The 24,247-nt window shown below is 47.3% G+C and overlaps 1 protein-coding gene across 2 annotated transcripts in view; it reads right to left on the reverse strand.

Annotated features, from left to right (window-relative positions):
• Positions 1-23,199, reverse strand: part of NT5M (5',3'-nucleotidase, mitochondrial) — a 38,406-nt gene extending 15,207 nt beyond the window's left edge. Inside the window, exons 1-3 of one of the 2 annotated variants that reach the window (XM_036073821.2) lie at positions 22,756-23,199; positions 19,214-19,314; positions 7,672-7,732 (exon numbers count right to left, since the gene is read on the reverse strand). In XM_036073821.2, coding sequence (XP_035929714.2) covers positions 7,672-7,732; positions 19,214-19,314; positions 22,756-23,025 — 432 coding nt within the window. In that variant the 5' untranslated portion in view covers positions 23,026-23,199. The remainder of the gene's footprint in view (positions 1-7,671; positions 7,733-19,213; positions 19,315-22,755) is intronic. The other variant, XM_036073822.2, reaches the window with a different exon arrangement.
• Between the last annotated feature and the right edge of the window lie 1,048 nt (positions 23,200-24,247).

The raw sequence follows: 24,247 nt of genomic DNA on the forward strand, positions 1-24,247 counted from the left end.
ACTGAGGTTGTTTCCATATCTTGGCTATTGTAAATAATGCTTCAATACACATAGAGGTACATATATCTTTTCAAATTAGTGTTTTTGTTCTCTTGGAATAAATACCCAGAAGTAAACTTGCAGGATCATATGGTAGTTTTATTTTTAATCATTTGAGGAACCTTCATTCTGTTTTCCACAGTGGCTGCATTAATTTACATTCCCACCAACAGCGCACAACAGTTCCTTTTTCTCCTTATCCTCACCAACACTTGTTATTGTTTGCCTTTTTGATAAAAGCCACTCTAACAGGTGCGAGATGACATCTCATTGTGGTTTTGATTTGCATTCCCCTGATATTTAGTGATGTTGAGCTTCTTTTCATGTACCTGTTGTATATCTTCTTTGGAAAATGTCTATTCAGATCCTTTGCCCAGTTTTTACTCAGACTGTTTGGTCTGGGGGTTGTTTGGTTTTTGCTCTTGAGTTGTATGAGTTCTTTATGCATTTTGGATATTAGCCCCTTATCAGATATATGATATGTAATTATTTTCTCTCATTCAGGCGGTTGCCTTTTCATTTTGTTGATGGTTTCCTTTGCTATACAGAAGCTTTTTGGTTTGATGTAGTCCCACATGTTTGTTTTTGCTTCTGTTGCTTATGTTTTGGTGTCAGATTCAAACCATTGCCAAGAGCTATGCCAAGGAGCTTACCACCTATTTTTCTTCTAGGAGTTCTATGGTTTCAGGTCTTACATTCAAGTCTTTAATCCATTTTGAGTTAATTTTTGTGCATGGTATAAGATAGAGGTCCAGTTTCATTCTTTTGCATGTGGCTGTCCAATTTTCCCACCACCATTTCTTGAAGAGACTGTCCTTTCTCCATTGTATATTCTTGGTTCCTTTGTCATAAATTGACCATATATGCATGGGTTTATTTCTGGGCTATTAGTTCCATTGATCTATGTGTCTGTTTTATGCCAATACTATACTGTTTTGATTACTATAGCTTTGTAATATAGTTTGAAATGAGGGAGTGCAACACCTCCAGCTTTGTTCTTCTTTCTCAAAATTGCTTTGACTATTGGGGTCTTTTGTGGTTCCAAATTTTAGGTTTGTTCTAGGACTGTGAAAGTTACTATTGGAATTTTTATAGCGATTGCACTGAATCTGTGGATTGTTTTTGGGTAGTATGACTATTTTAACAATATGAATTCTTTCAATCCATGAGTACAGAATATCTTTATATTTATTTCTGTCTTCTTCAATTTCTTTCATTAATGTCTTATAGTTTTTAATATATAGGTCTTTCACCTCCTTGGATAAATTTATTCCTCAGTATTTTATTCTTTTTGATGCAATTGTGAATGGAACTATTTTCTTAATTTCTCTCACAGTTCATTATTTTTTTTAATTAATTTTTTTAATTTTTTTTATTGTTATGCACAGTTCATTATTAGTGTAAAGAAATGCAACAGATTTTTGTGTATGATTTTTTTTATCCTGTAACTTTACTGAATTTATTAGTTCTAACAGTTTTTTGATGGAGTCAGTAGGTTTTTCTATATATAATATCATGTCATCTACAAATAGTGATAGTTTTACTTCTTCCTTTCCAATTTGGATGATTTTTTTTTCTTGCCTAACTGCTGTGGCTAGGACATCCAATATTCTATTGAATAAAAGTGTCAAGAGTGGACATCCTTGTCTTGTTCCTGATCTTAGAGGAAAAGCTTTCAGCTGTTCACCATTAAGTATAACATTAGCTGTGCATTTATCATATATGACCTTTATTAAGTTGAGGTACGTTCCCTCTATATATGCTTTGTTGAGAGTTTTTTTTTTTTTTTTTTTTAATGGATGTTCAGGGGCACCTGGGTGGCTCAGTTGGTTGAGTGACTGACTCTTGGTTTCGGCTCAGGTCATGATCTCAGAATCGTGGGATTGATCCCCATGTCAGAATCTGCACTCAATCTGGAGCCTGCTTGAGGTTCTCTCTCCCTCTCCCTTTGCCTCTCCCCTTGCTCACACTCTCTCTCTCAAAATAAAGAAATAAAATCTTTTAAAATAAATAAATAAAATGGATGTTGAATTTTGTCAAATGCTTTTTCTGCATCTATTGAAATGATCACATAATTTTTATCTGTTTTGTTAATGTATTATATCACATTAATTGATTTGCAGATGTTGAACCATCCTTGCATTCCTGGAATAAATCCCACTTGATCATGGTGTATGATCCTTTTACTGTATCGTTGAATTCAGTTTGCTAATATTTTGTTCAGGAATTTTGCATCTATATTCATCAGGAATATTGTCCTTGAATTTTCTTTTTTGTGGCATTCTTGTCTGGTTTGGGTATCAGGGTAATGCTGGCCTCATAAATGTGTCTGGAAGAGTCCCTCCAGCCCCCTTCTATTTTTTTGGAAGAGTTTGAGGAGGGTTGGGATTAATTCTTCTTTGAATGTTTGGCAGGATTCACCAGTGAAGTCATCTGGTCATGGACTTTTGTTCTTTGGGAAGTTCTTGATTACTGACTCCATCTCCTTGGTAGTAACTGGTCTGTTCAGATCTTCTATTTCACCATGATTCAGTCCTAGAAGGTTGTGTTTCTAGGAAAGTATCCATTTCTTCTACAATGTCCAATTTGTTGGCATATAATTATTCTTAGTAGTCTCTTATGATCCTTCATATTTCTGTGGTATCAACCACAGTTGTATCAACTCTTTCATTTCTGGTTTTATTTGAGACCTCTCCTTTTCTATACTATAAAAGGCTTTTTCCTTTTATTTCACTTGATAGTCATTTTTAATATATAATTTACATATTATAAAATTCAGCAATTGAGAGTGTACATTTCAGTGTTTTTTTTAAGTAATCCTCTATGTTGTACAACCATTGCCCATCTAATCCCCAGAAGTTTCCATCATCCTCCCAAAAAACCCTATGCCAATTACCATGAATAGCCAATTATTTTATAAAAAGGAGTTTGGGTCAAAACATACCATGAGCCCCAGTTTTAGACTACTGGGTAGCACTAAGTGGGAGGTATCACCAGAGAAAGTTCCTGAATTGCTGGAGTGTGGCTCTACCTGCTCCCAAAAGAACCTGTGGTTTCTGCTGGTGGCAAGAGAAAGTGATGCACCTTTTAGTGTAAGTCTTATAAGAGGTTCAAGTTCTGGGAGCAGTTGGACAATGTGGTGTGAAATGTGTGAAGAAATTTAATTCATTATCTACATTTTTTTACTTGAGTTTAAGTGGAGAGGCTCGATGATGGGGTGGAAATGTTTGACATTGATTCTTAAAATCAACCACAGCATCTGAAAGACATATGATCAGGAGACCCGACTTCAGATGAAAAGAACATGTCCCACTGTTACAACCAAGCATCTCACTTAATCCCACTTGTGATCACTCACCTTGTGGAACGAGGGAAAGTAACAGTAAACTGTCATGCTCAAGTATGAAGAATTTAACATGGATTTTTTTTAATCTCCTTGGGGGAAAACAACTAGTAAACCATGCTAAGTTCTGAGTCAGGTGGAATTAGAGAAGGGGGTGAGCATAGCACAGAGGTACAGAGTACAGACTCTGGAGCCAGACTGCCCAACCCTGACTCACCATGTCTTGCCACCAACCTTGGGCAAGTGACTTAACCTCTCTGTGCCTCAGTTCCCTCATCTTTAGAATGGGGATAATAATAGTACCTACTGCAAAGGGCTATTATGAAGGCTAATGGATCATTACAGGAGAAGCCCTTGCCTGCATTACTACCAACTCACGAGTCAGCTACTTCTGAGCCGGTTTGGGTTTAAAATGTCAGCAAGCTCCAGCCAGAAAGAAGGTTCTGATAAACTAAATGGCACCTAAGTCTGACTCCTTAGGTATGATAAAGAAGTTGACCTCTTAGCAATTAGGCTTCCCTCCTTTGACTGGGTCTCGAGAGGAATCAACTAAGGAGAAAAACTTCCACTTCGGCTGCCCAAGGCTGATGCTGCTCTGGGGAGCAGGAGCAGAGGGAAGAACTCTGTGAGAGTTCTGGGTCTTGAGCCCCCACTGGGACCACCATGAGGGCAAAACATCCATCCTCAGTTGATGTCCTGAGACTAGCCCCCGCACTCCCCCACCACAGGCACCAGGCAGAAGAATCATCAGCACCCGTCTGCCCCCAGCCTCAACTAGCCAAGGATGCAAGGTCCATCTACTAGGGATGGGAGAGATCATGGATGGTGGGAGAGGAGGTGGCTGGGGCTATTTTCATCTCTTCACAAGATACCATTGTCTGCCTTCCCCACTGACTTAGTTCTGGGGCGGGGGCGGGGGGCTGGAGGTGACAACATGGCTGGGAGATAAGCCTGTACCCCAGTCTGATCCCAACCCCACAGGCTCTAGGGCTACCAGCCAACACAATTCACCCGAAGTTCCTCAAACATACTCCGCATTTTGCTGGCTTCATGTCTTTGTTCAGTGTCCCACTTCCTCCACTGACCAACCGTACGTGGCCCGGCCTGGCCGCTGGGTGGGAAGGGTGTTCTGCCGGCCGCCAGCACAACAGTGACAACATGCCCCTCCCTGCGGTGCGTGTCACAATGTGCCCTTCTTGTGGGAGCCAGGAATTCCACCTCCTGGAATCTATCCTATGGACATAATCACACGAAGATGTAGGTACGAGATGACTTCAGCTCTTAGCAATCATGCTTTTGAAGAATATTTGGTGACAGAAAAAAGGCTAAAACTCCATTAAGGAGAAAAAGGATACTAAACCACATGAGATTCAAGTTTTGTTAAAATATATGTATTATGTTTACTATGCATCAAAGAAAAACTAGAAAGAAACACCTCAAAATGTTAACAGGGTTTCTATCACTAGGTAGTAAGTTGGTAGCTGGGGTTTTGTTGCTTTTTTCCCTTTGTTTGGTCAGGGCATCCACTATCCACTATCATGGCGCCCCTTCCTCTGATATCAGCACCTCGATTTTTCTCTGCAAATACCCCTGTCCTTAATGGGACATCAGTCAGGATGCCTATGCTCCCCTGGCCAAGTGCCAGGACTGTGACCTGAGCTCAGCTGGGAAGCCTCTCTCCTGGGAACGGGAATCCTGGGCAGAGACACCCACAGATGGAGAATGAACGGGGCTTTGGTCTTCTGTGAGCACGTATGCTTGGGGAGACCGCCCGCCGGCTCTGGCTCCCAGCCTGCTTGTCAAGGGGCTTGTCAAGGGGCTTCAGATTCTCCTGTGATTCTCTGAGCAAACCAATAGTGTCCTAATAAACTCTACTTTCGTTCAAGTTAGCCGGACACCATTCACGTTGCTGCAACTGAGGGGTCCCAAGTGATATCCTCTGCCCACGTGTTCACTGGACTCCAAACCCTCGGCAGGAAGCATGCGCTGCTCGTGGGAGCGGCTCGGGGCACGGGCTCTGGGACGCATGGCTCTGGACCGAGCCCCGCTGCCTGTATGATCACGAGACCCAGGAGACAAGCCGCCTTGCCCCTCTCAGCCTCCTTCTTCATCTGTCAGACCAGAGGAGTCCTCTGTTTCACAGGGAGTTGCTGTACTAATTATAAAAGTATAGAGCTTGGCACATTGGGGGCATCGGATAAATGGCAAACATTATTACGAAGATATGTTTGATAAGCTTCTGTTGAACAAATGAATCTATTCATCCGACAACAAATCCTGGGTGTTTACAGCACGCCGGGCACGGGGACCCACAGTCAACAAGACAGACACGGTCGCTGCCCTCATGGGGCTTGCAGTCCGCTGGGGAGACAGACAGGTAACAGGACATAGACAAAGACGCGAACCCATTTCAAGTGTTTCTACAGGAAACAAGGGCTGAGGGATGGAACAGCAAGGCAGAGAAAGAATAAGCTTTAAGATACAGTCAGGAAATGGGGGGGGCAGCTAAGTGAGACATAAGGGATGAGGAGGAACGAGGCACACAGGGGTCCCCGCATGTTTAGGGGCATGAAGCGTGTCCAAGAAATAGGAACATGGGAGCATCGTGAATGCAGAATCAGGAACTTATGATGATAGAGAGGTGGCTGGGAGGGGCTTGGCAGGTTTTGACGAGAAGTTCGTGTGTGTGTGTGTGTGTGTGTGTGTATGTATATATTTTAAAATTCTATTTTAAGTGCAGTGGGAAACTGTTAAAAGGTTTTCTAGTAGGGGGCTGACATGATCTACTTTATGAAAGACCTCCACTGGCTCTGGGTGGAAATGAACAGGCAGTGTAGAAGGCTCTCAGAGTGGTTCTGGGAAGAAATGCTAAGGTGGTGCGATGGAGAGAAAGTAGGAGGATGCCAGGTACCCTGAACAGGTACCCTGAACAGGACACCAGGTACCCTGAACAGGACACACAACTTGCTGATGCACTCGGTGTGAGGGGTAAAAAGCGTGTCACCAGGATGGTTCCCTGGCTTTCAGCCTCAGAGGCTGGTAGACGATGCCAGTCTACTGAGAGGGGAGGGACAGACATGGGACGGGGATGTCAGGAGCCCAGGGACAGGCACATCAGGTTTGAGTTGTCCGGAGCTCAGTGCAGTCCCGGGCTGAAGCTGCACAGGTGCGATGGTGGGCAGAAAGATGGAACCTAGATCCACAGGAATGCATGGATGACAGCCATCGCATCCCTCTTCCTCCAAGAAGCCCTGGACGATCGCCCTGATGGCCCGCTACAACCACAGCTGAAACAGGTGCTCCAGCTCGAGTTACTCACACTTAAGGGTGCACCTGCAGGACTTGTTAAAACACACTGGGCAGCTCAGAAGGTCCCAGGAGGGGCTGGAGAATGTCCACTTCTATCAAGTTGTTAACTTCCCTGAGTTTAGCTAAACTCCCGTAAAAAGTCACGGGGATAACGAGGGAATGGGGTGTGGGAGCACGTGATGACTCGGTGGCTGCCAAGCACCTCCCGTAACACTGCTGTTAACTACTCAGTAAGGGTGAGTCCCCATTCCATTTAACACATGCCAAAGGCATTTAATGTTGGCGGACTGTGTGCATTTTGTTTCTAATACGGAGTTGGAGAGGGAGAGATCATGTGAACACACTTGCCTAAAGGTCTGTGCCAAGCAAGCACCCCTCGCCCCCCAGGAGCAGGGGGGTAGTGGGGCCCCCAATCCCACCTTCCTGTACTGGCGAGGCTGCTCCCACTTCCCCTGAACCCACCTCCTGTGCAAATGCCCACCTCCTGGGCAACACACCTTTCCCATGGGTTTAGCCACCACAGGTTCCCAATTTCCAGAAAAACCTCAGTTTTAAGTAATTCTATTTTCAATGAAGATGAGGACACGAGTGTGTGGCGAAGCGCAATGTAACCGTTTCACTTTTGTAAGACTTTTGCATAAATACATTCACGCACCCTAATGTTTGGGTTTGGGTTGCCTCCAGCACCTCACCCTTCACAAATGATGTCTCACTACCATGGGGGTGGTCACCTTCCAGAGAACCTGGCCTTCTCACCAGGCTCCCTGCAGAGAATGTGCTGGAATGTCAGACTGGTGCTAGCAAAGGTCTTTGGGAGGGACGGACGGGAGAAGGGGCAGCAACGAGACCACCCCAGCTGCTGAAGGCCTCACTGTGAGGGTCTGCACCCCTCCCCCGGGGTGTGCTGAGCGCTAGCACCCCTTACCTGTGACACGTGGGGTCAAGATGAGAGGAGGCTGCAAGCAGGCTGCACATCTTACCTTCTCGTAGGGACAGTACTTGTACATCTTTGTGGGGCTCGTGCAGATGAAGACATCAGTGCTATGAGAAAGAGGAAGGACAGTCAGCCTGAGCCCCACGCCCACGCAGCCTTTGTCACTCTTGCCCCCCTGCTCTGCGGGCGTCAGGCCCTCCCAGGTCTGCCCCTATCACCTGGAAACGGGAAAACCCACCGCCCCACACTGCTCTCCCAGCCAGACACATCCCGTCCCCCAGCCCTGAGCAGCCACGTGTGACCTCTCCTCTGGCCCAGTGACCCGCTCAGGGATGGGCATCCATGGATGGCAATTCTGCATGGCCGGAGCCCAGAGCTTGGCTGGGCGAAGCACCTGCCCTCTCTGGAATCTGAACAGGGAAATACTGAGAGAAAGAAGCATTAGCAATGAGAGAAGCATTAAAGGGGTACAGGGCAAGTCACTTGAGGGAGAATCAGGGCCTCACACAATGCAAAGCAAAGAACCCCATGAGGGAGAGTCTTCTGGTAAAGTGTGTCCGCCAAGCCCTCTGGCAGAAGGGGGAGGGGGAGGAGCACCCTCTTCTCAGCCAGGCTAAGCTCCCTCAAACCGGACAAGGGCTCTGCTGAGGATCGCCCTCTCCCACAGTCTGGTTCTTCTGCGCTGGTGAGAGCGGGGGAGCTGACCTCAAGGGCCTTGTCCCCACAGCCCAGGGGCCCCAGACCCTCCCCAACAGAGCCATCTGGTCCCGAACATCCGCAGAAAGCCACCATCTACCGCTCTGCGGACTGAGCCTATGGAAGACTAGATTTTCCGGGCTCCTTTGCTCTTTGGCAAATTAGTCCCGAGAGTCCTGCCGACGTCAGACTGCCAGGTCCCTCGGAAGAGAGCACGTGCCTTCTCGTTACCTCTCGGCACGGCCTCTCCAACCTCACTGTCCCCTCCCACGGGCAGGGCCGTCCCCTAGGTCCTCAGCCTCTCCTCCATGTTCTCTCGCCTCCTGCCCGCACTGAAAGCTGGCCTCACGCGGGGAAGCCGCCTCCCCTGTGGGTTTCCCTCACACCCCACCTGCTTCAGAGACACAGGCGAGGAGGGTCTTCATCGCCCTCCCTTGTCACTTCCAGACCATTACTCCTGTTAGAGTGCGTGGTTAGTTAGGTCCTTTTCATCTTAAATTCATAACCCCAACCCCAAGGCAGTGGTGCAGTTACCAGGCAGCCTGTCCCCAGGGCCCTGGCGGGTACTAGTCTCCAGGACAGCCGCCACACACCACCCCTGTGTCCTCCAACTTCTTGGCTCTGAGACTCCCTGGCTTCTCATCATGGAATCTAGAACCACGCCTGTGTCTGAACTTCTTCTCCCTTTCAGTTCCACGGGAGGAATGGGCATCCCTCCTTACTCTCAAGGTGAGCCCTTCATTTGTGCGCAGGATTCCATCCCCTGATCTTCACAAGGAGGAAATGGGCTGCCACATTCCCTTTTCCGGGATTGAGCTTCCCGACAACTCAAACTTGTGCTCTCTCTCATCTTAAAACATACATATACACACACACGACCTTGACCTCACACCCGCTCCTGTGCCGTCCCTTCTCTCAGCTCCCAAGACATCCCAAGCGGCCTGTACCTGTTGACCCCACAGCCTCACCTCCTGTGTGTGCTTCGATCCACCCTGATCTGGAGTCCGTGCCGTCCACTACCCAGAAAGTGCCTGTTGTCACCAAGGACCCTCATGTCACCATAGCCAATGCACACGCCCCCTCTTTCTTTGGCTCACCAGCACCCAGGTAGCCCTGCCCTCCTCTGTGAGAGCTCCTGGTCCTGGCACACCTGCCCGTCGTCGGCCACCCCAGGCATAATCTCCCAGCCGCCCTGGTGATTCTGACCCTCAGGGGCTCTTCTTCTGCACTCCCTGCTCAGCGATGTCATCAAGGGCTTTATGCACCATCTTCATGCTGGTGCCCCCAACTTTACCTTCACCATCCAGCTCCGTCCCCCGAGTGCCAGGCTCACGTCCTTAACAGCCTACTGAATATCTCTGCGTGGACATCTCACCAACACTCGTTTTTTCCAAAATGGCACACATGGTTCTCCCCACTCGCCAAACCTGTTCCTTCCCCAGTTGATGACACTATTATATAGATCTAGCTGCTCAAGCAAAAAACCTAAAGATCACCCCTTTTCCTACCCTTTCCCCTTCCCCAAGATCCATCCCCCATGGGTTCTTCCTCCAAGGTGTGTTTCATTCCATCAACTTTCTTCCATGGTCGCCACCCCGATCTCAAGCATTGCCACCTCTCATGGTTCTTCAACTTCCAATTCTGCCCCCCGCCGAGGCTTTCTCCACCCAGCATCCAGACTGATTTTTCTTTTTGAGATTTTATTTTTATTTATTTGAACGAGAGAGAGACCACACGAGCGGGGAGAGGGGCAGAGGGAAAGGCAGAGGGAGGGAGAATCTGAAGCCGACTCAGCGCTGAGCACAGAGTCCGATGCAGGGCTCGATCTCACAACCCTGACACCATGACCTGAGCCGAAACCAAGAATCAGATGCTCAACCGACTGCACCACCCAGGTGCCCCTGGACTGATTATTTTTATTTATTTTATTTTTTATTTTTTATTTTTTTTAAAGATTTTTATTTATTTATTTGAGAGAGAGAGAATGAGAGAGAGCACATGAGAGGGGGGAGGGTCAGAGGGAGAAGCAGACTCCCTGCCGAGCAGGGAGCCCGATGTGGGACTCGATCCAGGGACTCCAGGATCATGACCTGAGCCGAAGGCAGTCGCTTAACCAACTGAGCCACCCAGGCGCCCTGGACTGATTATTTTTAAACAGCTTCATTGAGGTATGACTGACACGCAATAAACTACACAGGTATATGATAAGTTACATGTGAAACACAGATCTCCACAATCAAGATAATAAATAACCCCCTAAAGTTTCCTGGCACCCTCCTGTCATCTCTCCACCTGCCCCTCCTTGTCCCTACCCCACCCCTGGGCCCCAGGCAACCACTGATCTGCTTTCTGTCACCACAGATTAGACTGTATTTTCTAGAATTTTATATAAATGGAAACACAGAATATGTACTCTTTTTCTTCTGGCTTCTTCCATCCAGTAAAGTTATTTCTGGGACTCAGTCATGTTATTAAATGTATCCATAGTTGGTTGTTTTTGTTTTGTTTTGTTTTGTTTTTGAGTGGGCTGATTTTTTAAAAAACAACTTTATGGAGATATAATTCCTAAACCATCACAGCTGCCCATTTTCAGTTTGTAATCCAATGAATGTTGCTACATTTACAGACTTTGACAGCAATCACCAGAACATTTTCATGCCCCCAAAAGGAACCTTGTGTCCATTAGCAATTACTCTGCATTCTGCCCTTGGCCTTAGGAAACCATCAACCTACTCCCTATCTCTGTGGATTTGCCTGTTCTGGATATTTCACATACATATAATACACGGTCTTTTGTTACTGGCCTCCTTCATTTAGGAAAACGTTTCCAAGGGTCACCTGCATTGTAGAATGTACCCGGGCTTCACGCCTTTGAATTGCTGAGTATTATTCCATTGGATGTGGATGGATGGACCTCATTTGTTCATGCATGTATCAGCTGACGGACATGTGGGCTGTTTTCACCTTTTGGCTATTATGAACAACGCTGCTAGGAACATTCATGCACAAGTTTTTGTGTGGATGTGTGTTTTCATGTCTCTCAAGTATACTCCCAGGAGTGCTACTGCTGGGTCATATGGTAACTCCATATTTACTATTTGGACGAAATGTTTTCCCAAGTGCTTTCCACAGCAGCCGCATCATTTTCCAGTCCCACCAGCAGTGATAAGGGGTCCAAATGCTCTCCATCCTCAGTAACACGATTGTCCTTTTTTTATTATTATTATTATAGTCATTCTAGTGGGTGTGAAGTGGTATCTCATTGTGGTTTTGATTTGCATTTCATTATGGACTACTGACATTGGGGCAAAATTTCATGCATTCATTGGCCATTTGTGTATATTTTTTGGAGAAATCCCTGTCCAAACTTATCACTCCAAGCCCATGTTTTTAAAACTTAAGTTAAATCACATGATTCAGTCTTCAATCATCCGCCAGTGGACCATCCCTCCTGTCCCCGCCATGCTCACTGAATTCTACCCATACTTGTCTCCTTCAAAATGTCACTCAAATAAGCAAATCCTTGCCCATATCAGGACCTCTGCCCTCTGACTTCTTACTAACTAGTTCATTCTTAACATTAAGCTCTGAAGTCACATGTCATCTCCTCCCCATCTGAAGTAGCCCTTTCCCCAGTTAGTCTCAAACACATTGGCTATTTCCTTCACCAAGCTTACTGCAAGCTAAAATTAGTTTTCTTTTTACTTGTCATCCTCCCTACCATAACGAAAACCCCTCAAGACCCAGACCTTAGGCTAGGTGTCTTATTTACAAATATATGCCCAGTGCTAGCACAGTGCCAGGCACATAGTAAGTGACACAAAATATATCTGTCTAGTGGGTGAATGAATACATCGCCTCCTGTGCCAGGCTCCTCAACTGTAGGTAGGTTGACAACACTGACTCCATCTTGTTCATGTCCACGCAATGACCTCCCTTGGGGGTACGTGTTCCAGGCCCCTGGCGGATTAATGTATGCCCGGCCCGGAATGCGGGAGGGCTTGTTCTGATCTCCCCTAAAGTTGCTTAGGTAACTAGTAGAGATAATATAGTTTCTTCCCCCCTCTTTCGGCACACAGATGACACTATGAGGTCTGTTAAGTGTTAGACCCTTTGACCTCACCATAGTGCCCTCCGTACATCCCCTTGACCTATAAAATCTATGGCTTAAGATTGGAACTTTGCACAGAATAGCTGGGCAGCTCTGGATCCTCACCCGTCTGAGCCCCCTGTCAGTGTTACCCTGAATAAAACTGAGTAAACTGTATGGAGTCCCCGGTCTCAAAGTACTTTCTCAGGGCGCCTGGGTGGCTCAGTCAGTTAAGTGTATACCTTCGGCTCTAGTCATGATCCCAGGGTCCTGGGATGGAGTCCCGAGTCGGGTTCCCTGCTCCACGGGTAGTCTGCTTCTCCCTCTGCCCCTCCTCCTACTCGTTCTCCCAATCTCTCTCTCTCAAATAAATAAATAAAATCCTTTTTTTAAAAAAAAGTACCTTCTCAGTTTGGAGGATGCTGTATTATCCCCCCTTCAACTTCTAACAATAGGTGTTGAAAGTCATGTTTATTAAACACAGGTGTAAGCACATCTAAACTTATCCTTCTAGATGAGTGGTGTTAAGTCGTCCCCCTAGGATGTCAAATACTTGTTTTGGCAAATACCGCTACTTCTTAATAATTGCTTAAGAGCTACACATAAAATAACAACTATGGGGAAAAGATCTATATGAGCTAAAACTCAAGCAAAAACACCAAAATGTAAGAAAGTGGTGGTTTCAAACGACGAGATTATAAATGATTTTTTTATCCTATATTTTAATTTTCCAAAATTAACCATAAGCTCTATTTTTTTTAAAGATTTTATTTATTTGACAGAGAGAGACACAGTGAGAGAGGGAACACAAGCAGGGGGAGTGGGAGAGGGAGAAGCAGAGAGCCCGATGCGGGGCTCGATCCCAGGACCCTGGGACCACGACCTGAGCCAAGGCAGACGCTTAACGACTGAGCCACCCAGGCACCCCCTCATAAGCTCTATTTTCTTTAAAAGCAAACATTTTTCTCCCTTAGGGAAGCCAATTACAGTCCCATCAGAAAGTACTCATTGCTTTAGACATCATGAGTTCCTTTTATTCAACATATATTAAAATCCATCATATTCTAAGCATTAGGGAGATTCAGATAGGACTCATTTATTTGCTAACATTGGCTCCAAATCAGTTTTGGCTTTTTTTTTTTTTTTTAACACCAAATGCCCCTTTCAAGGATAAATCAGGTTGATGGAGGGCATTTTATATGAAATATACTATGCTACTTATTATGGGGGAATGTCTGCATAAAGGATAGTATCTAAGTATCTATCACTAAGTATCTATCAAGTTTAAATGCAAAGAACAGACTGGAGGTTGCCAGAGAAGTTGGGGGGGTGGAGAATGGGTGAAATAGACAAAGAGGATTAAGAGTACAATTATTGTGGGGCACCTGGGTGGCTCAGACGGTTAAGCATCTGACTCAGTTTCCGCTCAGGTTATGATCTCAGGGTCATGGCCTCAGGGTCATGAGATCGAGCCCCTGCATCAGACTCTGCGCTCAGTGGGGAGTCTGCTTGGGAATTCTCTCCCTCTGTCCCTTCCCCTACTCCTGCGCATGCACTTTCTCTTTCTCCCCCAAATAAATAAATAATCTTTAAAATAAAAGAGTACACTTATCGTAATGAGCCTGAGTAATGTATACAATCTTTGAATCATTAAATGGCCCACCTGAAACGAACATAACACGTATGTTAATTATACCTCAATAAAAACTATTTTTCAATGCACACGGCTTTGACTCAGCTAGCCCACTATTATACAGAAATACTTGGCACATGTACATCCACACTCACTGCAGCCCTGATATACAGGAAGAAATGAGAACCACTTAAATGTCTCTGTGGAAATCGTTACATACATGATGGTATATGGCGTACAATAAAATACCATGTGGCAGTTAAAAGAATAAGATAGTTCAATAGTGTTGTTATGGAAAGATAGCGAACACATATTATATTGCTAAGTAGAAAAGAAAAAGCAGTAGCATAATATAGAGGACTACAATCCTACTTTATAAGCAACAACTATGATGTGAATGTTTCTTCAGCAGATGGCTGAGCGCGTACCATGCACCAGGCAGCACGCTAGGGACCGGGACAATCCCTGAACTCAGGGAGCTGACATTTGACAGAGGAAGGGACAAACACAGACACCCAACTTCAGCTTAGCCGGGGGAATGCGCCAGAATGACTAGCTGGGGACAGTGGCCTCTACTGCAATAGCAGGATGGCCTCTTTGAGAAGGTGACACGCAAAGTGCTCGGAGTTGAAGGATTAAAAACAATGTGGCCAGGGGCGCCTGGGTGGCTCAGTCGGTTAAGCATCTGCCTTCGGCTCAGGTCATGATCCCAGCGCCCTGGGATCGAGCCCCGCATCGGGCTCCCTGCTCTGCGGGAAGCCTGCTTCTCGCTCTCCCTCTGCCTGCCGCTCTGCCTACTTGTGCTCTCTCTCTGTCAAATAAATAAATAAAATCTTAAAAAACAACAACAACAACAATGTGTCCACGCCAAGTACTCGAGGAGAAACACTACAAGAGGATTTGCTAGGAACAAAGGCTGTAAGATCAGAAACAAGCTTGGCCTGGAACAGGGGAAAAGAGGTCAGAGGGTAGCACGGCCGGGTCGCAGACCACCTCACAAGCCTGGCTGAGTTAGGGTTTTATCTGAGTGCAAAAAGAAGCCAAGGGAGAGTTTTAAGAGGGGACCCACATCAGCAGAATTTGGTTTAGAGATACCGCTCTGGCTGCCGGGTAGAACAGATACGTTGCAAACCTATAGACAAACATGTATGCAAGTGCATTTGAGAAGGTCTGGAGGTGCGCACCCCAAATTGTTCACTAGGACAGGAAGAGTGGGATTGAGGGAGATGTACACGGGGAGAGAGGGACAAAATGGGCAAGTCACATTTTTTTCACGTGTGCTCCCACCGTTTGAGTGTTTCGTAAGAAAATACTCAGGTATTACTGAATAAAGGGCAGTCGCCCCTGAAGATATTCCAAGGAGGCTCTTTGGGCCGTGATGTGAGGCCCAGGACGGTACAGCCGCCTGCCCAGTGCTCCCAGAGCCAGGACACAGCCTGCCAGGGAGGCGGTTTTAGGACAGCGGGCAGATAAGGTGTTTGCTCACTCTTCCCCTCCTACCGGAAACCCCTTTGCCTTCTCCGCCCGGCAGATTCCTTTCCACGTCTCAGCATAACAGCTGTGTCGCTGCCTGCCCTGGGGAGTAGCCCTGCCCGTCTCTATCCGTACATCTACCACATCACTTTCAGAACTCTGTTCTAGTCATTTGTTTCCTGGTGAACTTCTCCAAGGCCAGAACCGTCTTTTAATTACTTCTGTATCTGCAGCATCTGGTATCAGGGCCTCGCCCATAGCAGGTGCCTGACAAATATTCCTTCAGGAACATTTTAAATCTTGGCCGCTGTCTACTTCAGCACCACACACAAAGCTAGCCACTTCGCTACGGACTAGACCCCGTCTCTGTCCACACTTTGGGCATTGACTGACCTTGGGAATCTACCCCGTTAAGAGCCAAAATGGAGGTGACAGACCTGTGGTATGGTCTAGACTTGCATTCTCACAGAAGTGTTCACAGGGAAGCTGTGGGAAAGAGTGCTCTGGACTAGAATACATATGAAGAAAAGCTGCATCCTCTGCTACCCCAGTGAAGAGGCACGATGCATATTAGCAAACCTGAAGCCCTTCGAAGTCTTATGGTAAAGAAACCTCCTTAATCCAATGTCCCCCACACTGTTTTGGTTAAAGAACGCTTTTTTTGTTGCATACCTATTAAATCTTGCAGAATAATAACAACTGCGGCTAACGGTTACTGAGCACCTACTACGTGCCAGGCGCTATAGTGAGGCCTCTCTCATTCCCCTCATTTTACAGTTGAAGAAACTGAGACCCAGAAAGCTTAATAACTTGCCCAATGTTTGAGGATTAGATTCTGGAAAAGCCCGGGCTTGAGCCTGGGCCGTCTCATTCCAGTTAGGACATAACCTTAGCCACTATGCCATCTAGCACCCCAGGATACAGTTGGCTGAATGTGGTCCAGGAAACGCTGATCCAGACACAAACAGAGCTTTGAAAAGCTGCAATGCAAATACACATATGCTTTGCCTCTCTAGGCTCTTCCTGCAGATGCAAGAAGTTATGCAACAGTACTCCACTATCAATCAAGTTCAAATCATAAACCAGAATGAAATATACTACTCTGCACAACCTGAGTCCAGTCTAAAAATAAATTACCAAACGAGTCTATGATTCAACTCAAACTCTAAGCATTTTGTGTTCCTCTGATGCCCATTTACCAAGTCAGAACTTTGAACGCTGATGATTTTTGGAGGCCTTTATATGGCACAATAAAGACCGAATCGGACCTTATGTTTGATTGGTCTCTCAGGTTGGTAAATTCAATCAAAACTGTGACCAATAAAAGTATACACAGGCCTAGAAATAAATCCTAATATTGATGGTCAGTTGATGTTTGCCAAGAAAGCCAAGACAATTCAATGGGCGGGGGGGAGGGAGTCTTTTCAACAAATGGTACTGAGAAGTGGATTTCCGCATGCAAAAGAATGAGGTGGGACGCCTTCCTCACACCATATTCAAAAATTAACTCAAAATGGATCAAAGACCTAAATGTAAGAGCAAAAACTATAAAACTCATAGAAGAAAACATAGGAGCAAGTCTTTGTGACCTTGGATTAGGCAAACAACCCTTAGATACACACCAAAAACACAAATGACAAAAGAAAAAAAAAAACAGGAGCACCTGGGTGGCTCAGTCAGTTAAGGGTCTGCTTTCGGCTCAGGTCATGATCCCGGGGTCCTGGGATGGAGCCCTGTGTCGGGCTCCCTGCTCAGTGGGGAGTCTGTTTCTCCCTCTCCCTCTGCCTCTGCTCATGCTCTCTCTCAAATAAATAAATAAAATCTTAAAAAAAAGAAAAGAAAAGAAAAAAGAAAAAAACAGATAAATTGAACTATATCCACATAAAAATTTTGGGTTTCAAAGGATACCATGAAGAGACTAAAACAACAATCCACAGAATGAGAGAATATATTTGCAAATCATATATCTGATAAGGGACTTATCATCTAAAATACGTAAAGAACTCTTTGTGTGCCTGGGTGGCTCATTTGGTTAAGTATCTGCCTTCAGCTCAGGTCATTATCCCAGGGTCCTGGAATCCAGTCCCTCATCAGGCTCCCTGCTCCGCAGAGAGTCAGCTTCTCCCTCTGTCCCTCCCCCACTCATTCTCTCTCTCTCTCTCTCTCTCTCTCTCTCTCAAATAAACAAAATCTTTTTAAAAAATAAAATGAATAAAGAACTCTTAAAAACAGCAACAAAAAGATAAATAACCCAATTGAAAAAAATTAGCAAAAAAAGATAATTCTCCAAAAAACATAAACAAATGGCTAAAAACACACAAGAAGATGCTCAAATCATTAGCCATCAGAGAAATGCAAATCAAAACCATGATGAGATACCCCTTCACACCCACTAGGATGGCTAGAATAAAAAAGACTACAAGTGTTGGCAAGGGTGTGAAGTTGGAACCCTCATACATTGCTAATGAGAATGTCAGATGGTACTGTCGCTTTGGAAAACAGCTTGGCAGTCCCCAAAATGTTAAACATGGATTTACCACACGACCCAGTGATTCTGCTCCTAGGTATAGACAACCTATATGAAAACATACAACCACAAAAAAAACTACATGAGTGTTCACAGCAGTATTACTCTTAAAAAGCAGAAACAATCCAAGTGTCTACCAACTGATGAACAGATAAACAAAATGTGTCCTATCCATACAGAGGAATATTACTCAGCAATGAAAGGGAATGAAGTACTGACTTGTGCTACAAAGGAGATGACCCTGAAAACACAATGTTGCATAAAAGAAGCCAATCACAAAAGACCACATAATGTACTGTGTGAAATGCACATGAGATATACATGAAATATCCAGCACAGGCAAATCTACAGAGCCCTAAAGTAGACAGTGGCTGCCTAAGGCTGCAGGGGAAGGAGAGAGAAGGGGTAGTGACTGGTAACGGGTATAGGGTTTCTTTCGGGGCTGATGAAAGTCTTCGGAAATTGACTACGGTCATGAATGCACAACTCTGCTGCCGACATACTAAAAACCACTGAATTTTACACTTTAAATGGGTGTAGGGTATGTGAATCATATCTCAATGCGGCTGTTGTTGTTTTTTAAGTCCTCAGGGAAGCACGTCATCTGTAACTGCTAATGGATTTTAGTGAATGGCTATGGAGCTGGGGCTTCAGCTCCCAGAAGCAGCCACTTCACTAGAGCAAAAGAGAAATAGCTCACACTGCTTCCACACCGAGTTTTCTTGTTAGGTCTCCTTTAGACCTCTTCGTACTCCTTCCTCGGTTCCTTTCCAGCGCTTACCACAATCTGTGATTATCTCTGCTTGTGAGATTCTTTGTTTAACGTCTACTCTGTGAGCTCCATGAGGGCAGGACCACGTTTGTTCATCTCTGTACCACTGTTGTCCAACAGCATCTAACGGTCGGTTCTCAGCTATTTGCTGATTAAATGCGCATCCAGCACCCAGTCCACCAGGTCCAATCAGACTCAATATTTTCTCCTGTTACCAGATCAAAACACCACACTGGTTTACAAGCTGAGACTGTTTCACTCAGGGTGTCACCAGGTTGAGTACCAAAGAAACAAGCACGGGCCCGTGCAGGGGTGAGGGGAGGCAGAGGGCGGGGAAGGGTAGGGGAGGCACTGGCAGGGGGACGGCACAGATGCTCAGGCGGGAAGACAAACTTACTTTTCTAGGTCGGCCATCTGCTTCACAGCTTCCACAGCCCCCGGCAGAGGCTCCAGGTCAAGAAAGAAATTTTCTGATTCCCATATGCTAATGGCCTTCTCCTAAGAAGACAAGAGAGAAGTGGGTGACTTCAGGGGACTCAGCACATTGCTTCATCACAGGGACGATGGCACAGCTGGGAAGAGCTGTTGACAAGAAGAGTGTGAGCCTTCCACGTTCCTCCCCCAATACACACACACATACCCAAGGTCATATCCTGGGGGGACTGGGGAATCACATGGAGCATGTGTGTGCTCCAGCCTCTCTCCAGGGGCTCTGACGTCTGCAAAGATCCAGTAGAGACCAGCTAAGGGGTCAGGAGCTATGGATCCCGAAGCCTGCTCTCCTTGAGGCATGGCTAGAGCCGTCTGGGACCAAAGGCAAGTCATCATGAATCACGCGCTTGCTTGATTCTAATGTCCGGAGGCATCTCAGAGGCTCTGGGGGTGGACCTGGTCTTGCCATGGCACTAGAGTCCTTAAATTCAAGAGCTGGAGGAACTCAGGGATTCTTAAGAGCACTGCTGTGCCATGTGGGGTAAGGGGGGCCAGGGAGGGCAGGTGGAAGGCCAAATGAGCAGAACTCCAGGTTCCTCACCCGTATCAACTGGAACAGCTCTGGTATCTGTCTTATGCATTGGTATGTCATTAAGTACTTTGTTTAAAAAGTATTCTGCAGCTTTTAAAGTCTGAAAACCAAAAATCCAGACCCTCATTGTTCATATGAGAAAATCAAGGCTCTGAATGCGGAAGGGATTTACTCAATGCCACACAGCAAAAGAGTGGCATTACTGAGAGCTGAACACCATCTCCTGACTCCGAGGCTACAAGGTTCTACCGTTTGTCACCGGCCTAAAATCAGTTTGCAGAATGCCACACTTTTCCAGGCCCAGGACAAGGGGAGGGGGGACAGACCGTGGTCTCCGAGGAACAGGAACCTGAATCCCACGTCTGCAGCAGGAGGTGTCTCTCCCAGGTCAGAACCCGCACACTCTAGAACAAGCACCACCACCATGTCCCACTTAGAGGTGGAGCACCCCGAGATCACACTGGCATTATTCTTTTTTTTTTTTTTTAAGATTTTTTTTTTTAAATTTATTTATTTGAGAGAGAGAGAATGAGAGAGAGCAAGCACATGAGAGGGGGGAGGGTCAGAGGGAGAAGCAGACTCCCTGCCGAGCAGGGAGCCCCATGCGGGACTCGATCCAGGGACTCCAGGATCATGACCTGAGCCGAAGGCAGTCGCTTAACCAACTGAGCCACCCAGGCGCCCAGACTGGCATTATTCTTGTGAACTATGTGGGCTGAAGCAAATGAGTACTGATAGCTAATATATGGTCTCTCTTGTTTCACCCTCATCTCCCACAAGGGGCAAGAATCGCTATCCCCAGTTTACTGATAAGGAAAGAGGCTTACAGAGGACTGTTTTCAAGGCCACTTATGGGTGATACTGTCAGAACTTGACTCAAGGCTTCTGACTCACCCAGAGGCAGTGGGGACGGGGGGAAAATGTACTTGACGGACGAGTAAGAGGTCCTGGCCCTGGCTGTGTGATCTTGGCCTCACCACCTTGCCTCAATAATCAGCATCCCGGCATCCCCTCCCTCCTTCCATCACTAACTTGGCTCTGAAACCCTGGTCAAGGCACTTCCCCTCTCTGGACTGAGTTCTTCAACTGTCCTAACAGTGTAGGATTCTAAGTCAGTTAAAATGAGCTTTGCCTTCCACCTCTGCCCTGATTACTTCTGCAAGCCCTATGAAGATCAAAGGGGTTACCAAGAGAGTGATATTTTGTAAAGCAGAAATGCTTACATAATCAAGGTGGGTTGGTTCATTGGTTGTTTTTACCTGTAGGTGCCGGGCCAGCTCAGCCAAGGGGAGACCCAGGGATGTCCTGCTGTGGGCTATGCTGGGGACACAGGGCATGTGTTCATCTATTAAAATCCTGTTTCCTGCAATGCTCCCAGAAGCAGAACTCAGCAGGTCACTCCCAGAACACTGCATCCTTAGTGTCCCAAGAGCTCCATTCCTTTGCCTAGTCCTTAGAAAATGGTAAAATTATCTCCTTAGATGTGGAGTCTGCACCTCTGTACAAAGGAGTTCAAAAGCCACTGTCCTTTTCAGAGTTGGGGGTGGGCTTTATTTCCTCACCCCAATACACTCCTGGGAGGAAATAAGGTGCCCAGACTGCCAATACTGTGCACTGTCTATAAATGAACAGCCACATAGAGCAGGGGAGTCTGTTACTGAGACCGCAAAAATTACTAGGATATTCTCTCCAGCTTGAAGTTGGTAATCAGGTATTAGAGCTCGGAGAAGTGAGCACACAGAACTCTGGGAAAGTCACCTTCTGAAGTGCACGGTGTTGACGAAGAGCCGTGGTGCTTGGTTTTCTTTCTAACACCTGCCTCTCAACAAACCAATTATTGTCAAGTTACTTTTTTAAGTCAAAAGAAATGTCACTTGTTAGAGCAGGACAGAGAAGAGGATTTTGGGGTGGGGAAAGCTAAATGTGCTTGGGAAGGCAGACAGACTTGGGTTGGAATCCTAGCTGAGCCCCTTACTAGCTATAGGACTTGGGACAAGTTTCCTCATCTGCATCATGAAGATAATAATGTCTACCTCACATGGGAGACAATGCAGTCAACCTGTGGATACAAAACAGCCTCGAATATCATCATCATCACACTTCTGGTGGTGACCTTGGGTCTCCAATCAAGAGATGCCAGAAAACATCAGCCTCTTTAAGTTTGTGCAAGGCAAAATCCCGTTCCTTTCCCGAAATAGTTTAAACTCACAAACTAAGCCATCTGTCTATAAACATGCCTGGATATTTCCCCTCCATCCATCCTGGACTCAGACAGCAAAGTACAGCGGGAGTCAGGGGGATGCGGTGGGCTCAGGTTCAGCAGGGCCACCAAAGCAAGGGGATAAACCAAGGAGTTGAACCCACCCCATCTTGACCACTGACTCATTTTGTGATGTCCAGAAAGTCACTCAACTTCTCTGGGCATCAAATACTGGGAGCTATGCATTCATGGGAAAGGACAAAAAAGAACGGTAAAGACACTCATCAAATTCGTGAGGATGAAGAAATGGACATGTGACTGTGGCAGGGGTCAAAGAGGACTTTACTTGTAACGTTTATTTCATTTAAAAAAATTTCAAGACTTGCGGCCAAATGCACCAAAAATTAAAAAGTCAGCTAAAGATAGAGTTCGTATTTTACGCTTCATACTCTCCTGACTTTTGAGAAGCCTCGATGACGGCCAACAGTTCCTTCGCGCCGGGCTGCGCGGGGCGCGGCGCCGCCGGTCCTCCCCAGCATCCCCCCCCCGCCCCCGTTTTACGAGAGGACCACCCCGAGGCTCGGGGAGGTGACCCCCACCCAAGATCACGCGGGCTCCCGGCCCAGGGCTGGGAAGGAGGGCCGCAGTCCCGCCAGGCTCGGGTGGGCTCGGGGCCCCGGAGCGGGAACGGGGCCCCGGGGCGGGGGATGCTCACGCTCAGGCCGGGCTGCAGGAGGCCGTACTGCTCGGACAACCAGAAGCCGCGCCGGTCCTCCAGCGCGATGAATGGCTGGTCGGGGAAGCGCGCGCGGAACTTCCTGAGGAAGCCGCCCTCGAAGTCGGCCAGCACGCCGTCCATGTCCACCAGCACCCGCAGGGCGCGGCCGCACTCCCGGCCCGCCGGCCAGCCCGCCCCCCAGCGCCGCCCCGCCGGGAACGCCGCGCCGCGGGGCCGCCGCGCACACCAGCCGCCAAGCCGGATCATGGCCCCTGGCGGTCGCTCGCCGCGGGCGCCGGGGCCTGGGCCGCGCCACCCCGCCGGGCCGGGCCCGGAGACATGACAGCGGGGGCGCGGAGGGCGGCTTGGGGGAAAGAAACCCCTGCCGGCCGGAGCGCGCGAAGAGCGCGGGGAGCGCGGGGCGCTAGGCGCTCGGGGCGCGAGCGCGCAGGCTCTGGCCCCAGAGCGAGGCTGCGGCACGCGCCCCGGCGGAGGCGGGGCTCGGGGGGCGTGGCTTTGGGGACAGTCCACAGTCCCAGGCTCTCCACTCGCATCTTCTCCCAGGACCGCGGGTCTGGGCTCCCTCCTCCCAGTGCAGCAGCGAGATTGCAGGAGCCGTGCACGCTGATGGAGCGAGGCTGCGTCGCTGAGCACTTACCGTACGCGGCCGTGGGCAAACCTCGCAAGGTTCCTGCCATCCTGGAATTTACCTTTAAGAAGAGGAGACAGACAAGCGTACGAAACAGGCAAAAAAATTTTTTTCAGAGGGTGACAATAGTATGAAGGAACCAAAACAGGATGAGGTGCACTCGGAGAGCCTTCCTGCTTTATAGTGAACATCTGGGGAGAAGCTGATACTAGTAGGACAAATAAATACGTTGCAAACATCACAAACCCTTAATAAAACCGGTGATTTTCAAATAAATCTATAAACATATATTGTTTTGTACGTTGGTATTGATTGCTTTTTTTTTTTTTAACAGAAGGGGGAGAAAAGCAGGATGACGTGATGATGGAGAGGTGGGGAGACTCGCAAGGTGGTCAGGGAAGGCCTCTTGCAGGAGGGGATGCTGGAGCAGAGTCAGAAATGACGAGAATAGAGACCTAGTGGTCCAGACAGCACGAGCAGCAAGCTCAAAAGCCTCAGAGTGGAGAGGCCAACGGAACCACAATTTTCATTCTTATATTTCTTTGGTACAGGCTTGTTGAACATCTCCTATGTGCTGGGTGGTGGATATCAAGCGCCCCTCACGGGACGGACATTTTTGGATCTGCCCAAAATTATGGTGAAGGAAGGGTAGGGTAGTCCACTCTCAAGCCAGAGAGATAGTCAGGGCCACAAGGAACCAGTGTGGCACAGTTCAAAAAGTATTTGGGCTGTGGTGTCCCACAGACCCATGCTCCAGCCCAGGCACACAGTAGGTCCTCAGCACCCTTGCACAACGGGTTACTCTCATGGCACCTCCTGGATTCAAGCGAGGAGACCAGG

The sequence above is a fragment of the Halichoerus grypus genome, chromosome 2 (genome assembly GCF_964656455.1).
Source record: "Halichoerus grypus chromosome 2, mHalGry1.hap1.1, whole genome shotgun sequence".
Taxonomy (NCBI): Eukaryota; Metazoa; Chordata; class Mammalia; order Carnivora; family Phocidae; genus Halichoerus; species Halichoerus grypus.